At 42.2% G+C, this 16,850-nt stretch overlaps 5 protein-coding genes and 1 non-coding gene across 8 annotated transcripts in view; 3 read left to right on the top strand and 3 right to left on the bottom strand.

Moving 5' to 3' along the window:
• Positions 1 to 334: 334 nt before the first annotated feature.
• Trnal-uaa (transfer RNA leucine (anticodon UAA)) lies at positions 335 to 418 on the bottom strand. The gene has a single exon. It is a non-coding gene; the product is annotated as a tRNA-Leu (tRNA).
• Positions 419 to 972: 554 nt separating this feature from the next.
• Positions 973 to 3,801, top strand: LOC128263628 (E3 ubiquitin-protein ligase RNFT1). Its single transcript, XM_052998712.1, has 3 exons — positions 973 to 2,624; positions 3,186 to 3,401; positions 3,460 to 3,801. Exons 1-3 carry the CDS (start codon positions 1,014 to 1,016, stop codon positions 3,691 to 3,693), a joined length of 2,061 nt encoding a protein of 686 aa, XP_052854672.1. The 5' UTR covers positions 973 to 1,013; the 3' UTR covers positions 3,694 to 3,801.
• Positions 3,721 to 4,395, bottom strand: LOC128263707 (ADP-ribosylation factor-like protein 6-interacting protein 4). The gene is made up of 2 exons (XM_052998802.1): positions 4,146 to 4,395; positions 3,721 to 4,075 (listed from the first exon to the last, which is right to left on the bottom strand). Exons 1-2 carry the CDS (start codon positions 4,330 to 4,332, stop codon positions 3,834 to 3,836), a joined length of 429 nt encoding a protein of 142 aa, XP_052854762.1. The 5' UTR covers positions 4,333 to 4,395; the 3' UTR covers positions 3,721 to 3,833.
• Positions 4,396 to 4,852: 457 nt separating this feature from the next.
• Positions 4,853 to 16,850, top strand: part of LOC128263684 (eukaryotic translation initiation factor 4E type 2) — a 45,502-nt gene continuing 33,504 nt past the window's right edge. Inside the window, exons 1-3 of one of the 3 annotated variants that reach the window (XM_052998777.1) lie at positions 4,853 to 5,353; positions 6,531 to 6,990; positions 7,607 to 8,649. In XM_052998777.1, the coding sequence (XP_052854737.1) occupies positions 5,316 to 5,353; positions 6,531 to 6,990; positions 7,607 to 7,633 (525 nt within the window). In that variant the 5' untranslated portion in view covers positions 4,853 to 5,315 and the 3' untranslated portion in view covers positions 7,634 to 8,649. Of the gene's footprint in view, positions 5,354 to 6,530; positions 6,991 to 7,606; positions 8,650 to 16,850 lie in introns of those variants that run through there. The other 2 variants (XM_052998784.1, XM_052998773.1) reach the window with 2 other exon arrangements.
• LOC128263673 (uncharacterized) lies at positions 5,380 to 6,511 on the bottom strand. The gene has a single exon (XM_052998760.1). It carries the CDS (start codon positions 6,367 to 6,369, stop codon positions 5,512 to 5,514), a length of 858 nt encoding a protein of 285 aa, XP_052854720.1. The 5' UTR covers positions 6,370 to 6,511; the 3' UTR covers positions 5,380 to 5,511.
• Positions 8,492 to 12,184, top strand: LOC128263669 (syntaxin-1A). The gene is made up of 2 exons (XM_052998752.1): positions 8,492 to 10,585; positions 12,062 to 12,184. Exons 1-2 carry the CDS (start codon positions 9,714 to 9,716, stop codon positions 12,078 to 12,080), a joined length of 891 nt encoding a protein of 296 aa, XP_052854712.1. The 5' UTR covers positions 8,492 to 9,713; the 3' UTR covers positions 12,081 to 12,184.

Genomic DNA, 16,850 nt, shown 5'->3' with positions numbered 1-16,850 from the left:
CATTTCCATTATCCTTATCAATGGGCCAGCAAGGTGCATATGAGGGTGATCAAAACTCTGCACCACGAAATTTGAAAATTATTTGCATAATTTAAGAGGGTAGAAACACACTCTTTTCTCGTATTCAAGCGTGTCAAATAGAGCTCAGATGTAGTTGAATAAATTCATTTAAATTGGCTATAAGTCAGCAAGAAATTCTAGTTCAATTGAACAAAGACTTTATCATAGTTAAATAAGTGAAATGGTTCTGGTTTTTAAGAGCGATTGGTGAAAATAATGTTATAATGCTAAAAAACATTAAAAAAAAAGAATTTAAAAGACATTAATATCCTTGTGCCAGGTGTGGGGTTCGAACCCACGCTCTCTCACGAGAACCAGAGCTTAAATCTGGCGCCTTAGACCGCTCGGCCAACCTGGCTGAGGAAACATTCTGCCCAAAGTAGCATATATGTATTTTGAGCTATTGTTGTGGATTCTTTATTTATACAAAATACAAAATCTGTTTAAGGATCTTCATTTATATTTGTAAACAAAAATAGCTGTACTCAGGGTTAATAGTGGTGGTCAGAAAATCCAACTAAGGTTCTTACAAGTCTGGTTGATTATTGTTATTTAAAAATACGCCGTATGAAAATGATGAAAAATTCGTGGCCCCTTCGAAGAATCTCTCTTACGCCCCTGTAAAAAATTATTTTAGGAGAAATAGTATTTTCATTACTTTCATGAGCAGTAAACCCACATTCCACACATGTTCCACCCCAAAGTGTGCCCGTACGCACACTTTCTTATTAAATTATGCTTTATGATATTAAAATAAAAAGTATGTTATTTGTTGTTATAATGATTTGTATAAATTGATTTTTCCAAACATAGAAAAATGTTATCAATCTTTTTGAAATTGTTGATAAAGTTGTCGCAATAGTGTGCCCAGCTGGCGGCGTTTTCAAAATGCGAGCTCTTTTGCGTTGGCGTTTTGGTATTCTGGATGGGAAAAGAATAATAATAATTGCCAAATGGTGATTGGATGTGGAACAATGAACAGCCCCAAGGATCCTTATCGCGGAGGAGGCGGTGGCCCCCAAGACGGCGGTCCATCGGCGGGCGTGTCCATCAGTATCGAGAGTGACGACAATGACTCCACCACTGCGGAACACGACTATCTGCTGCCCACATCCTCGTCGTCGGTGACCTCAGGAGGTGGCGGCGGACAAGGTGCTGGAGGATCGGGTATTCCTGGGGGATCGGCCAACACCAGCATCAACCTGGAGCACGGCCAGGTACCCACGGTGCGGAGCAGCAGCCTGAGCGGCGGCAACAACAGACACGGCAACATCCTGTCCACCTTTTTGGCCCGACAGCGATCCTATACGCCGGCCACCAACAGCAGTTCCCCGGTGCGGGTGACCACGCAGATGAACCGCCGGCTCCAGCAGTCCCGCAGCATGGGCGCCAACACGGGCGGCAGTCTGGAGGAGCCACCGAGTGCCGGAGCAGCCAGTGGCCCAGGCTCATCGTCCGGAACGGCAGCGGGTGTCCGGCAAATGGGTTTCTGGCGTGTCAATCTCAACGATGTCTTCTCCCTGTCAACGGCCCCGTCGACGGAGGCACTTCGCTCCTTCATTACACATTCCAATTTCAGGTATCCAGCAGCTGCTGCCGCTGCTGGTCCTACTTCACCGCCACCAGGAGCTCAGCCAGCCGCCAATCCCGTAGACAACTCGCACATACTTCTCAGCCAGCAGCAGCAATCGCTTCCGGAGCCAGTTAGTCCTCTACGATTCAGCCGGGTGGGCGGAGGAGCTGGACCCACTGGAGCTGGATCCATGGGCAGAAGCATCTCGCTTCGCGAAGGAGAGATGCGGCACAATCACGGCCTTAACGGAGGACGGCACAACGCCAGCATGATCGGACTACACAGCAATCCGGTGGCCTTCGTGGAGCACGAGCTAAATGAAAGTGATGGCCTGGGCGATGGCGATGGCAACGGGGAAAACGGAGGCGGAGCAGGTGGCAATGCCCTGGCTGAGCCCCCGGAGAATCAGCCAGACGACGAACACCTCATCTCAGACGACATGGTGGTGCAGATTCTGAGCCATTTTGTACGATACCTGCCGCTGATCTTCATACTGTTCATCAAGTTCATACACGACCACCTGCTGGGCATTGTGGATCTTCTGGTGCTGCAGACGGTGATATACAATGTGAACCGATCGGTGCGGAATCAGGTAGCCCGGCTGGCCCAGAAAAACTATGCCGTGATGGTGAGGGATTCCTGCCTCATTGTGGTGGTTGTTGCAGTGCGTTTGTTCCTGGCCACTGCCCCGCCAGATCCCTTCGGTCTGATTGTGCCGCCGCCCAGGAAATACTTCAAAATGGAGATCACAGCGCTGCCTTATCACACGAGCTCCGAGGGGGACAAGCTGCAGAATGGCAATCCCACGACGTCATCGGAGAGCCTCAAGGCCTCCATTTCGACGGACACCTACGATGCCCTCAGGGTGATCCCGCTGGGCATGTTGCTTTACTACATTGCTGTGAGCGATCTCATTTTCAAGCTGCTGACAATGCTGGTCAAACTTATAATTACAATGATGCCGCACCATATGATGAGAACCAAAGTGCGGGTGAGTAATGCCTTTACAGAGGGATCGATGGCCGATAAACGTTAAAACTAAATATTGTTGTTGTTGCATCAGAAAAAGATAACTATCCACTTGAAAGTGCAGTTCTAGATTAGAAAGAAAGGTAGTAGCTTTATTGACTTAAGATTTTTTTTCTGTCTTGTCATTAGCCCTTAAAGTATTTGACTCTATTTTTAATAAACCAAACTTAGTGGGTTTTAATTTAGGTCCAAATAGAACATAGATAATATATAGAATTTGGCCTAATACAATTTTCTATAGGTGTTAACTTTAATGGATATTCCTCAAGCATGACTCATTTAAAAAATCCAGTTTTCAAATGCAACAAGACTAACGATTGACTCGTGTTTTAAATAATTAATATATAAAATCCAATGTTTATAATGGGATGACACAGAAATCTCTTCGGTTAAGATTTGTGTGTACATCATTAGTGAATCCCAAATGAAACTTAACGGAAGAGATGTCTGGTTTGTGTCAACCTCGTATGTGTACGTATGAATCGCGGGATTCCCTAAATAATCATATTGTTTATGTACCCAGGCTCGTCTTTACGTGCTGGTGGAGTACATTTCTCAGTTCTACCGGGCCATGACCCCCATTACCCAATGGTTCCTGTTTCTATACGAGTCCTATTCGGGCCTGGAGATCGTGTCCGGAGGACTTTTTTCCGCTCTGTACCTGGGTGCCAAGATATTCGAGCTGGTGGAGCGCGGCAAGTCGCTTAAAAAAGCGATTGTGACCTTTAGGAAGAACATTGTAAGGATGAGTCAGTTTTCTATTTGTGATCTCCCATTGATAATACGATTTTTTCAAGGACTCTGAGCGGGCGCCGACCAAAGACGAGCTGGACGCAGCGGGCGCCCTGTGCCCCATCTGCCATGACGCCTTCAACACACCCATTGTGCTGGAGTGCGGCCACATTTTCTGTGATGAGTGCGTCCAGACCTGGTTCAAGCGCGAGCAGACCTGCCCGATGTGCCGGGCCAAGGTCAGCGACGATCCAGCCTGGCAGGACGGCAGCACCACCTTCTTCCATCAGTTGTACTAGCTGCGCCACCAAAGAAATTTCCACGGATTTCGCGTGTACATATAGTCGCTAGCTAGCCTTTTGTTTAATAAAACTGACAGTTATTAATTATTACTACAAGACATGAAATGGCTAAAGTGTTGTCCTTTTTTGGTTTTCAGCTATTTGCGACGCCTGGCGGCGTCCAGAGATCTGGCCTCGTAGAACTCGCCGTCGCCGCGGGTGGCCTTCTTGTTGATCTCAACGTGGCGCTCCTTGGTCACGATCTCCTCCAGCACCTCGCTGTCGCCCTTGATGAGGCGCACGCGTCCCGTAACCGGATCCACTTCTCTGCGGATTTGGCTCTGGCGGCGCTGGTACTCCTCCGGAGTTTCCGGTGCGTGCGATTTGCTGTTCATCAGTGCTTGAGTTTTGGGGGGCAGAGTGTTCAGCAAACACACACAGGGTTTTACATTTAGTTGAGTCTTACGGACCTATTGGTATTGCAAAGTCCTCGTCCTCATCCTCCTCCTCGGGCTGTTTTTGTGGTGGTGGAGCGGACGGAGGAGATTCCTCCTTTTTCCGGCTGTTCTTCTTGGATTTTCTAGACTTGTGCTTCTCCTTGTGCTCCCTGCGCTTTTCTTTGTGCTTTTTCTTTGATTTTTTCTCACTTTTACCCATTTTTAGCGGCTTGCAAATGAACGTAAACAAACTGATTTTTAAAGAGAGACAGCAAAAAGTCGATAAGCGGGTACCCTGTAAATGGGTACGCAATTTTTTTTTGGGTGAGTTCCTGCTAGGGAAGGTTTGGCACCAATTTCAAAATTTTGTATTTCGTTATAAGTATTAAGGACCAATACAATCTTGAAAATGTTAGACAATGAATAGACTTTACTATATTTTAACATGCATTGAACTAAATAAATAAATGTTTATTGTTCAGTAACTGAATAACTAACTTAATTTAATACAATGACAGAAGTACTTATATTATTTACTAAATTTTGAAAGCATATATTTTTTGTGGTTTTTTTTTAATTGAAAATTTGTGGAACAATTTTTAAGATTAAAATAAGTTAGAAATCATTAAATAAATGGTAATCCCCTTTATTACACGGTATGCAACTGCCCCATCAACAGTGTTGGCCAACGTCTAAATCGCCCCGCCACTTGCAGCACTGGCCCATTTTGACAGCGCCGCGTGGAATGTGGACCACAAGTGGAACTTAATCAGACGCATGTTGTGTTGTGTACAAAAAGAAACGTCAAACTAAAGTCGAGCGAACCAAAACGAAACGGCCAAGAAATAAGCAGACCCACTGGAAACCCACAAGGAGCAGCACAGGACATACGATTATTAACCAGAGAGAGCGGCGGACCCGTAGCGAACCGCTCCCCCAAGAAGCGGCGGCCCCATAAAACTCGCCCATAAGAGAATCCACCAAAAAACCCACTCGCACACACACACACCAACACACAAACACACGCGCAGCCAAGGAGCAAAAGAAGAATTGCGCCAGAAGAAGAAGCAGCATCTACAATCTAGTAGTGCAACCACCCGGATCCACAGGTTCTTGTTCCAGCGGTTGGAGCAGCGCCACAGGAACAGCCAAGGAAGCTACAGAAGATCACCAGCAATTAGCCCAGACAGGATCATTGCCAGGATGAGCATGGAGAAAGTAGCGAGCAAGCAGTACGAGTCGTAAGTGGAGCACCACCCTCCTCCACCCACGCGAACAACCCACCGCCCACCCACTCCTCAATCACTCCGCCGCCAACAACAAAACTGGGCCAGCATCACCTTCGTTCTTGGCCAATTGTTAGGTTATGTTCTGGCTGCATTTACGTGCGCCCAATGCTTTATTCATCCTGATCCTCCTCCGAGTGGCGGAACAGTATCTCGGCGGCCATCTGCTCGTCCTTGTCGCAGGCGAGGTAAGCTTGCACGGCCATAATGCGCTGGAAACCCAGTGCTTCCAGGCGCTCCACCGCGGCAACTTCTTCGGCGGTAAGGCTGACCTGCAGGGTGGGTAAGGGTACGTCCACACTGGCAGCACTGTCACCACCTGTAAGCATAGCCTGGTAGCTTTGAATGGCCTCAATGGCAGACGGATCGATTTCGGCCAGTCTGTTCAGGATCACCTGCAGCAGTTCCGGATTTTCGCGTATCATGCCACGCACCCGGGCAAGGACAGGATCCCCCACTAGTTGATCCAGTGCCTCAGATGCCTCGCCACTGGGAGGAGCAGCTGCAGCGGGCTCCTGAGGAATCCCACTAATTAGATACTCTATGGCACGTTCCGGATGATTGAAACTGGCCCGGAGAGCGGAGCGCACCTCTTGCTCGCTATAGCCCATGGCCATGAGATCGCAAACCCGCTGCTCATCGATAGTGAGTGAAGGCGCCACCACTTGTGTGGCCGACCCACTGTGTCCATCAGTTAAAGCCGGAGTGCGCGGTACTTGCTCCTCCGGTGGCTTCGCTTGTACGCTCTTCTTGCTCATCAGCACGATGAACGTGCCCTCGGTTATGTTGTATTCGCTAAGCGGAAGGGCATCCTCCATGATGCGGCCGCCATAGATCAGCTGGAGACTCTCCACGGGCAAGGATACCTCGGGTAGACTGCCCAGGCGCTGCTTCAGAGCCCGTACGTCCTGCGAGTCGCTCATGTCCAGGCTAAAAGTGCGTTGGTCCAGCATGCGGATGGACAGCTTCATGGTGGCTGCCTTGTAGAATAATTTTGTTGGCTAGTGATTGAGAGAGATGTGGCTATGCGGCAAGCGGCTGATCTGGTGAACCTTTTGTTGAATTTGATTTCTAAGCCTTGACATACTAATCAAAAGCCTTCTCTCCCGTGTGTCATGCACGCGCGTTTCAGGAAAATCTGGCCAGATCTCGTCGACAGCGACGACAGCGATGTGGAGAACGAGATAGATGTGGACAAGCTGCCGCCGCTGGAGGTGGGTCCCGGCGAGAACCGGCTGCAGCACACATACTGCCTCTGGTTCTCCCGCAAAGGGACGCAGCGGGCGGCCTCCGACTACAGCAAGTCGCTGCACGTGGTCGGCCGGTGCGCCAGCGTGCAGCAGTGGTGGTCGCTCTACTCGCACCTCATCCGGCCCACCGCCCTCAAGCCCTACCGGGAGCTCAGCCTGTTCAAGCAGGGCATCAAGCCGATGTGGGAGGACCCGGCGAATAGCAAGGGCGGCCAGTGGGTGATACGGCTGCGCAAGAACAAAATCGAGCGAGCCTGGGAGAACGTCTGCATGGCGATGCTCGGAGAGCAGTTCCTCGTCGGCGACGAGATATGCGGCATCGTGCTACAGACGAAATATCCGGTAAGTTCCGAATATCCTTTACCAAGCCTTTGATAGAATAACCATGCCGGGATAGCTTTAGAATTGTCAAGAACTTTTCTAAACAAAGGTTAATTTAAACAGTATTATGTATTAGACTTCCACCGACTTATTTTCGTTATCTAAATATCGCTGTTCTCCTTAATGGCCCTTTACTTCTTTTTCTCTCAAACCCAAAAATTTCAAGTTAATTTGTCGATTATAATTAAATATTGGTTTTTAGATAAAACTTTAGAAAACAATTTTTTTTTTTAATTTATTTAATCTTTTTTTTTTTATTAAAATCATTAGGATCAAATGGTTTTAAAATTTTAACTCCATTAAAAGTGAAATTTGATTGTTATTACCGATTAAACAACTAGCCAAAATTTTCTAAGTGACCTATTGGCCATCGTCATTAAATCATACATTTTAAAGTGATTTTTAAGTTGAAAGATCTTTAAGGAAGTTAATTTTTAAAATTTCCCTCCAAAAATTACCAGTGCTGTGCAACGTTTCGAACTGATCACGGTGCCCAACAACCCTGTGCATTACTTAATTTTTGCACTTAATCATAAATGTGCAATTATATATTTTTGCATATCGGCTTGTTGCCCAGTTCTTTTTCAGCTCGCAATTCGCTTAAACAAAAGTGCCGGTCGCGATTCATTCATAAAAATTCACGCGCATGACGTTTTTCAATATGAATAGGTTCCACAAACAAACCCGTGCTGATTGTTGTTGTTGTGGAAGCTGACGTAATGTGCCGGCATTTTTAGCACATTTAACCAAGCGTTTTCGGGGTATTTATGCGGTAATTGACCGCAAAAGTGAAAACAAAAGCACCTGGAATTTTAACAAAAGTGAAAGGCTAAACAAATCTTGCTTATGCAAACATAGTACAGCAATTAAGAAAAACAGCTCTCCTCCCACATATATCCCACATAAACACTCGTTTTGCAAAAAAAAATTTCGTATTTAATTGTCAGAGCTGAATTGGTTTGAGGACTAGCTAGATTCTGAAGAAAAAATTTTACACTTACAAAAAGAAAACCATTTTGTATTGACAGTATCAAAAATATTTAAATAAAACAGTGAACTTTTAAATACTTGTTGCTCGATTTTATAGTTTTTTTCAAAAAATTTATTGAACTATTCGTAACATATATAATATATGAATTATTTCACATAAGTTGTGTTAAATAATGAGAGCATTTAAGCTGAAATTAAGAATTTTAAGTGTGCAAGAAAAGAAATGAATATATGGAGGTGGATAAAAATCGATAGGACTGAAATTTTAAAAACAAACTATATCGACTCTTCACCGCTAGCGAGTAAACTAACATATCCGTAAAAAGACCGTTGATTTTAAACAGAAATGTTAGGAATCCGTCGACTTTCAACATTTCTGTTAGGAAATCCAAGTTCTCAACCCGACCAATCGATGTTGCCATCGGTGTTTCTCCTCTATCGGGTTTTCTCCACCTCTAGCGGTCACAAAAAAAAAAATTTCCCCGCGCGAGGTGCTGCGTTTCGTTTCGGCGCATCAAAAACACAAAAAAAAAATTCACTGCCGCCGGGAAAATTCGCGAAATAATCTTCGGTTTTTTTTGTGAAAAAAATTACTAAAATATTGTCATCACATTTTCGAAGCAATGTGCGGTTGAACAATAGGCGACAACAACAAATCGTGCCACCCCAGACAGCCAGTGTGCAAGAGCGTGAGAGGTGGTCGTGCGTCCCTCTCTAACACACTCACAACATTACACCGCCGACGACGCGTACGCAACAAACGAAAATAAAACGCAAGCGAAAAGGAGAGAGAACGAACAAATAACGCCCACCGTAACACCCCCCGCGAAGAAGAAGCAGATAAAGACGAAGAAGCAGCAGCAGAAGCAGACGGCAGAATTGGAGCTTTGCGCAGAAATCGATTTTTTGCCCATTTTAAGAGATTTTCGGTAGCCTCTCCCACTGCCGAAATTCGTGAATCGCCCCTGCGTGCGTGTGTGTGTGCCAGTGCGAAAGTGAAAAGATTAAAATTATATAGACCCGGGGTGCGTGGTTTAACAAAAAAAAGTAGTAGTGAGTGAGTCACAAATAACAAAAAAAAAGAAAAATTAATTCAGCAGCAGCTTTAGCTTTTTAGCTGCTGGCATTGAAGAGGTGCTCTGCCGCAGTCGACGTCGCTGCCGCCGCTCCGTGTGCCTCTCTCACTCTCTTTCTCGGAGCGAAATAACACCACACACAAAAACATATATTATTATAGTAATATTAACCAAAACGCCAGCTAAAGTGCCAGTTAAGATAAAATTATATACTAAAAGAAACCGAGAAGAGAGAGCTGCCAAGCCAAAAGCGAAAAATCAATAAAAGGTCTCTCTCTCTCTTGCAAAAGTGGGAAAAACGTGCAAACAAGTTAAAAAGCAAACCTGCAAAAAGCAAAAGGAAAACTCCGCGCGCGTTTACACGTGTGGTTTATGTGTGTGCGTGTTAACGTTTAACTGCTAATCGCAAAAACGCAATCTGCGAAAACCGCGTAACAAAAGCTTACGTAAATCTTGGGGGAAAAAACGCCAATAACAACGAAGCATAAAGTATCAAGACGCAAGAGAGATACTAAAACTAACTACCAAATTACATAAAAACTAAAAAAAAAACCCTAAAATCAGAAACCCCACAAATCAAAAACCCCGTCAAACCCAGTATAATACCCCGTCACAAAGATGACTAAAGACAGATTAGCCGCTCTCCATGCCGCCCAATCCGATGACGAGGAGGAGACGGAGGTGGCCGTCAATGTGGATGGCCATGATTCCTACATGGACGACTTCTTCGCCCAGGTGGAGGAGATCCGTGGGATGATCGACAAGGTGCAGGACAACGTCGAGGAGGTGAAGAAGAAGCACTCGGCCATCCTGTCCGCCCCGCAAACGGACGAGAAGACCAAGCAGGAGCTGGAGGATCTGATGGCCGACATCAAGAAGAACGCCAATCGGGTGCGGGGCAAGCTCAAGGGCATCGAGCAGAATATCGAGCAGGAGGAGCAGCAGAACAAGTCGTCGGCGGACCTGAGGATTCGAAAGACGCAGCACTCGACGTTGTCGCGTAAATTCGTCGAGGTGATGACCGAGTACAATCGCACGCAGACCGACTACCGGGAGCGCTGCAAGGGAAGGATACAGCGTCAGCTGGAGATCACCGGACGGCCGACCAACGACGATGAGCTGGAGAAGATGCTGGAGGAAGGCAACTCGTCGGTGTTTACGCAGGGCATCATTATGGAGACGCAGCAGGCCAAACAGACGCTGGCGGACATCGAGGCCCGGCACCAGGACATCATGAAGCTGGAGACGTCAATCAAGGAGCTGCACGACATGTTCATGGACATGGCCATGCTGGTGGAGTCGCAGGGCGAGATGATCGATCGCATTGAGTACCATGTGGAGCACGCTATGGACTATGTGCAGACGGCAACTCAGGACACCAAGAAGGCGCTCAAGTACCAGAGTAAAGCCCGACGAAAGAAGATCATGATACTGATCTGCCTTACTGTGCTGGGCATCTTAGCGGCCTCATATGTTAGCAGTTATTTCATGTAAATCTCGAATGCAATTACTTACACGCCACATTTACACACATACTTCACACCAAACACACACACAATCTCATCAAGACCCGATCTATAAACATAGAATGTTGCGCAACCCACCCAGAGAAATTGCAGAAGACAAAATCGAAACTTAAACTGTAAGAGATCGCAACCAGTGAACCCCCGATAGAGAAGCACACGAAATTAGGGCTCGATTACACCAATTATAGCTAATAAACATATATAGAGAAACATGTATGGTTAGTAAGAAAGAGTCTCAAGTCCCCTTATATACACATGAAACTCAAGTTATAACTACCAGAATATTTAGTACTTGTAAACAAATTGCTAATTGAAAATTTATAAAACTAAAACTAAATGAACAAAAAATTGAAAACACAAAACTACAAGACAAGTAATTGCAAACAAAGAAAACATGAAATTTTATTGATTATTGTTATAATGCGAAGCAAAAAACGAGAATTATAATAAAAAAAGAAACACTTCACTCACACACAAATCACACACTCTCTGCAAATGCTTTGCAGGAAAAAAGAGAAAGAACATCTTGTTGATTTCCTCGTTTTTCCAACTTTGAAAATGCATTTAGTTTTCGTTTGTTTAGCTAGTTTAGTTCTCCTGTTAAAAACTCACACTTAATGTAGCCTCATCACCACCACACTCACACTGAAAAGGAGGAAAAAGATGCAACAAATCTCTAGTTAACTTTTGAATATTTATAATAAAAAGATTGTTTATTATGCGAGATAATAACTATATTGACTATTTACTATAATGCTATTTACTTAACATGTTCATATTTATTGAATGCATATAATATATATAAATTATACAAAACACACAGCATATATATATACAAATATAAAACTAGATAAAAATCTAACTCAGACGTTCTCAATGATGATGATAAAGCGAAAACAAAAACAAACAAAATACACAAAACCGAAGCTCTAAAAGTTGAGGAAGTTGGCGGAATGCTGACTTTGAAAGGCTAACCAATTCAATCACACTCACATATGCCCAGCTTCAAATAAATCGGTAAACTGTTAAACTTAAATTTGATTATTCAGTTTTTTCAATTTTCTGTTGCGCAAACAATTGGACAAGTTTTTTTTGTTGTTTGACTTCCCTACAAACTAGTTTTTGGTCGTTTTCCGTTTTGTAATCGCCAGAAAAGTAAACAGAAACTAATGGATTTCGGTTTATTTCATTTCTCACACTCACCAAACACGCTACACACACTTTTTATTACTTTTTCTTTCTTGATTAACCTAATTTATTTTTCCTTTCTTCCCTCCCCCCGCCATTTCATACCAAAAACTAACAATCGGAATGCCAATTTAAATATATTCCTCAAACATAACACAACTTTTCTATGGCATGCGTCTGCTAAAAACAATTTAACAAATAAATCAAACCAATCGATCAACTTATCTGCACTCACAATAAAAAACCATATAGAATCCAAGCAAACAAGTAGCATGCTCATCAAGGCCTATAAAATGCATAATCTACACATATTTTGTAGTACAATCCAGACAATGCAAAATTATTATAATAATAAATAACAGAACGTAATGTGTATTAATTTTTGAGAACTATTCTGACTCAAAAACACGGAGTAATGCTTTCGCTTTTAAGTAGGAAATGCAAAATTGTTAATGCACCAAATAAACTTACGCGAATCGGTGATTTTCTGTTGATTACACCACCTGCAAATGTCAGACCTGCAATATGTGCACGTTTTTTTTATTTTTTCAATTCACCTTTTGATCTTTTGAATGTAAGAAAAAGAAATTTGAAAACTGCAACGACAACAGCAACAATCAGCACGTTTCCAATACAACAGCAACAAGAATTGCAAAAACACCCAGTAAAACACCGCGTTTAGTGAAAAGAAAAGCGAGAAAAACTTGCACAAACCCAAACGAATTTCGACGCCAACTTCGTATTATGCCAATCAATCAAACTGCATTTTAATTTAAACCACAAAAATGCAATCAAAAGCCCGAAATATAATCAAAACAAATAACAAATAAACGCGACTCCGCCCTGCCACGCCCTCGTATTTTGGAAGTTCCAGTCCGGGCTCCTGTTCTCCAACCTTCCAGCTTCCATTTAAAAACAGCTGCACTGCTCCATTCCCCCACGATGAGGTGAGTAATACACAATAATTATTCAACATTAAACATTATTTTTATCGGCAATTCCCGCTATTACTCTCTCTACGCCAAGGTTTCCCTCGTGACTTGTCGCGTCCAGCATTGAAAAATCGTTGAAGGTCGCGTTTCCATGTCCTCGAAGTCCCCTTCCCCCTTTGTCATCCTCCGCCCCCTGAAATTCCACCCATTTCTATTAACGAAATCGTGCCCTTTGTGTTGTGACATTTTGGGTTTCAAGAGTGCGAAACAGAGGGAGCAAAAAAAAGGGGCTAAACAAGATCTTGGCAAACGAATGAAGCAAAACAAAGAAAAGCTAATTATACCCCATATTGTAGGGGAACTTGGGTATATTGATTCAAAGAACAGAGGCTAGAGTAATTATGAAACTTCCTGCATCGCCAAAACATCAGAATTCCCTATAAAAGTATTCAGTTTTGATTCTTCTGATTGCTTACTTCATAGCCATATTATTATAATAAATCCAAGACCCAATAAATATTGAAATGACTAAATAAATTAGATAGTCCATTTATTAATGCTCCACTTGCTTTTCTTCTCCCTGACGCTTTCATTTCTGGCTATCTATCGTTCGGCTTGTTTCATCTTACTGTCATTAAAAAAATGTTTAATTAAAACACACTCTCTTGAACTAAATGGGATATGGACAATTGACGAGATAATGAATATTTATAGTACAATAATTATTAATGCTTCTAATAAAATTTATTGTTCTCCTTAATTACATTATTATCCCATTTAACAACTAGTGGAGTTGATGGTTTTTATAAGTGAAATCAAGTGAATGCACTCGATCTCTCATTAATTACGGATGCTGCAGAAAGCCCTACTTAGTATGTCTCATTCGTATATATTTTGCAGCTTCGTCATCTAAATAAATAAAATTGTTTTTGTTGCTTATAAGAAAAGAATTTTGCGTTGATGATCTCACTTTTTTGGGTTGTATTTTCTTGAAAGCGCAGATCTGAGTACGTTTTTAAGCTTAAGTGTTTATCGGGTTTTGAAACCGCAAGCTGTAAAATCTTTTAAACTAAACTCAGACTATTTTTATTTTGTTTGTTTTTATTATGGATCTTTCGAATCTTTCTTGCACTCTGTTCATTTACTTATTAATCTTTTGTGTAACTTTTTGTATACGATGACCCCCAATGAGAGCGCGATATCGTGCCAGTTGCGTGTTTAATTTGAAAGCATTATCTATCTCTGAAAGTTTCTTATATTCTACGCCGTTTATCATGTATCATTTCATTTCATTTTTCCCATCACTTCCTGTCAGCGTGTTCTGAATGAGCTGAACGAGTATCGCCCCTCTAATGTGAGTAGAACATGCAGAGAGTTCGCGCCTCCCCCGATTCGGAATGTAGGTTTTGAATTGAGTCATCGCCGTCACCCAGCGACCTTATTCTTTTGTTCCCTTCACCTCCCTGGTGGTTCACCAATTTATTATAGGCGCATGCACTGATAAAAAGTGTAGCTCACTATATATGTATCTTAACTCAAATAAATAAATAAACTCAAAATTATACTTATTAAACCACATATCGTCTTCGCAAGAAATATATATAATATTAATATATATAATATATATATTAAAAACAATTTGTTATGTATTTTAAAGGTAAATAATGTTGATTAAATGTATACCAAATTACTAACGTATTTGCACTCCCCCCACACTGACTAAGCCAATTCTTTTAATGACGATTGGACGATAAAAATTTATTTACATTCTACCCCAATTAGTAATTAACCGGCTTATTTGAGTTGTACAAATATACTAGACATAGGAACGCAAAAAAAAAACGATGAGGTGTTCAAACAGACTAATGAATCATCAATGTTATCATTTGATAGTAGTCTATCAGTTGGCTTAGATAACAAACGTGTGGGCAGTGCGTGGCTCCCCTTTTACCTGTACAAGTAGAGAGAATTCGACCGATACCACATGCACTCTTACGAATGCAATTAAAAGTTTAGCCCTTGAGTGACGTCCCCCTATCACCGCATTCTCATGTAACAATTTTTTCAATGTCTTTGCCTTTTTACCTTGTGCTTCGTCACATGGCTTTTGTTTGCCTTTTTTCTCAAACCCCCATGTGGTAAAAATGCCCGCAGCAATGTGTACCCTACTGCAAAAGGTATATTGGGTTCAGCATTCGTTTTGTCCACCTGTCAAACAAAAATAAGTAAAACTATAAATACCAAAATGGGTACACAGTATTCTTAGTACGACTCCAACCATTTTCTCGTTAGTTTTGGACCTGTGTCAGCCTTCAGTTCTTTTCTGCTATCAGAGTTTGATGACACCACTGCAGTGCCACGCCCCTTGCCGTTTACACATATATCTGCAAGTCATGAATTCAATTTATAAATTTATATATTTTTCACTTGTTATTTGCTGCTATTTGTATTTATTTATTTGTCTGTATATCTATTATTTTGGTGGCTTGCCAAGTCCAAACAGTCTTTTTTTTTTTTGATTGCGATGTGGGAGTTTTTGTGATTTTTTTTCTGCTCTTCTTTTATTTTTCGTATCTCAACTTTGTCTGGTGACTCACAAATCTTACCGGCTTATGACCACATTTTTTTTGTTGTTGCTGGCCGTCAGCCTACGCTTTGATTTATTGATTCACAAGGAGAAGTAATTTTTACGAACCTAATGAATATCCAGTACATGTTATATCTATGTGAACTTGAGTGAGCTTGGGCACTTATCTCATCTCGGATGTGAGAAGTTTTTTTTAGAATCGTCATTGTCATGTTAACTGTTGAAACTTGGTGATGCTTGAAGATGCTCTCGACAACTTGAAAACTTTTTGATTTGCAGGGCTGAAGTTTTGCCTTGTGCTCTGACCATGTAAGAATTTGCTATGCATAAAGGAAAAGGAAGCCTGCATCCTGCATTGCTTTTCTTACATTTTCCACATCCGAAGCAGACGCAATGCTTGGAATTGCTGCTGTGAAAATTGTTAATAAAATTTACGTTTTTCAATTGAAATGACTTTAAATCTATTTATTTCTCTTTGCTTCAAAAATTAAGAGGAACATTAAAGGGGAGGAGCTGGAAAAAGGCATAGCTATCAATTTTCCTCCCTGCCTTGAAACAATTTGTTAATTGAAAACAAATTTGATGGCACGTCGGAAGAGTTTTATCTCTGAGGTGTGTTGAGAAGAGGGGTGGGTTTGGGTTGATTTCTATATGACCCATGGGGGCCATCCAACTGGACAAAAAGCACACATACACAAATGTGGGCGTAGATTTTGTTAAGCCAGCAAAATTAATTTAGAGTTTGCTTGTACAACAACATTTCATGGGCTATAAAAAGTATGTGTAATCCCAAAAATATAATTAAATTTACACAACATTTTTGAGCAAGCTTAAAAAGCGAGGAAATTATTTTGCGAAATGGTATAAGATGATTGTAAATAATCACTTTATTTTTGGTTTTCCAAACATAGATATAAATGAAATTATAATGTTTTGATACATGTTGGAAATGAACTTATGTAACGCATATTTAGACCAACTTGGCCTTTAGGGTATTCAGACATAAAAGACCCCTAATACTTGTGGCTGTACCCTTTTTTTGTGGGGTCTCCTTTGTTTTGCGGAAAAAGTTCATTCGCCTACTTTTATGTACTCCCAAAGCAACATCAGATACGCCCTGCTCGAGCCCACACCCACACCCACCTGCCCTCTTTTTTTTTTTTTGGCCAAATTATATGTGTATTTAATGCTGCTGCAGTGGGAAAAACAACAAAATGAAATGAGTTCTGCTGGGCAGTTAGCAAGCGGTAGGAAAAACAAAAAGGGAAGCTTGAGGAAAACCTGACCCAGTAATACGATGTGGGTGGGTTTTTTTTTTTGGAGGTCCGTTGTTCCCATAACCACCGAAAGGGTTGAAACTGATTCCCATTTCCAAGGCTGACACAGGCCTCTGGCAAATTTTCATATTTCCCCTTGTTGTTTTCCCTTCCACAGAAGCATGCGAAAAAAAGTAAAAGAAAACTAAAACTCTCAAATTTAAATTCCATGCGCTTCGTTTCATCTCCAATTTCCTTTTTTAAGT

This window comes from Drosophila gunungcola, chromosome 3R (genome assembly GCF_025200985.1).
Source record: "Drosophila gunungcola strain Sukarami chromosome 3R, Dgunungcola_SK_2, whole genome shotgun sequence".
Classification (NCBI taxonomy): domain Eukaryota; kingdom Metazoa; phylum Arthropoda; class Insecta; order Diptera; family Drosophilidae; genus Drosophila; species Drosophila gunungcola.
Note: the sequence above shows the minus strand (reverse complement) of the source record. Positions and strands in the feature narration are given on the sequence as shown.

Excerpts from the sequence above, each read along its gene's own strand:
- LOC128263628 (XM_052998712.1), top strand. The coding sequence starts at position 1,014 with ATGGTGATTGGATGTGGAACAATGAACAGCCCCAAGGATCCTTATCGC. Across the intron at positions 2,625-3,185 it reads TGATGAGAACCAAAGTGCGG|GCTCGTCTTTACGTGCTGGT; the intron begins GTGAGTAATGCC and ends TTATGTACCCAG. Across the intron at positions 3,402-3,459 it reads TGACCTTTAGGAAGAACATT|GACTCTGAGCGGGCGCCGAC; the intron begins GTAAGGATGAGT and ends GATTTTTTCAAG.
- LOC128263707 (XM_052998802.1), bottom strand. The coding sequence starts at position 4,332 with ATGGGTAAAAGTGAGAAAAAATCAAAGAAAAAGCACAAAGAAAAGCGC. Across the intron at positions 4,076-4,145 it reads GGACTTTGCAATACCAATAG|CACTGATGAACAGCAAATCG; the intron begins GTCCGTAAGACT and ends CCAAAACTCAAG.
- LOC128263673 (XM_052998760.1), bottom strand. The coding sequence starts at position 6,369 with ATGAAGCTGTCCATCCGCATGCTGGACCAACGCACTTTTAGCCTGGAC.
- LOC128263669 (XM_052998752.1), top strand. The coding sequence starts at position 9,714 with ATGACTAAAGACAGATTAGCCGCTCTCCATGCCGCCCAATCCGATGAC.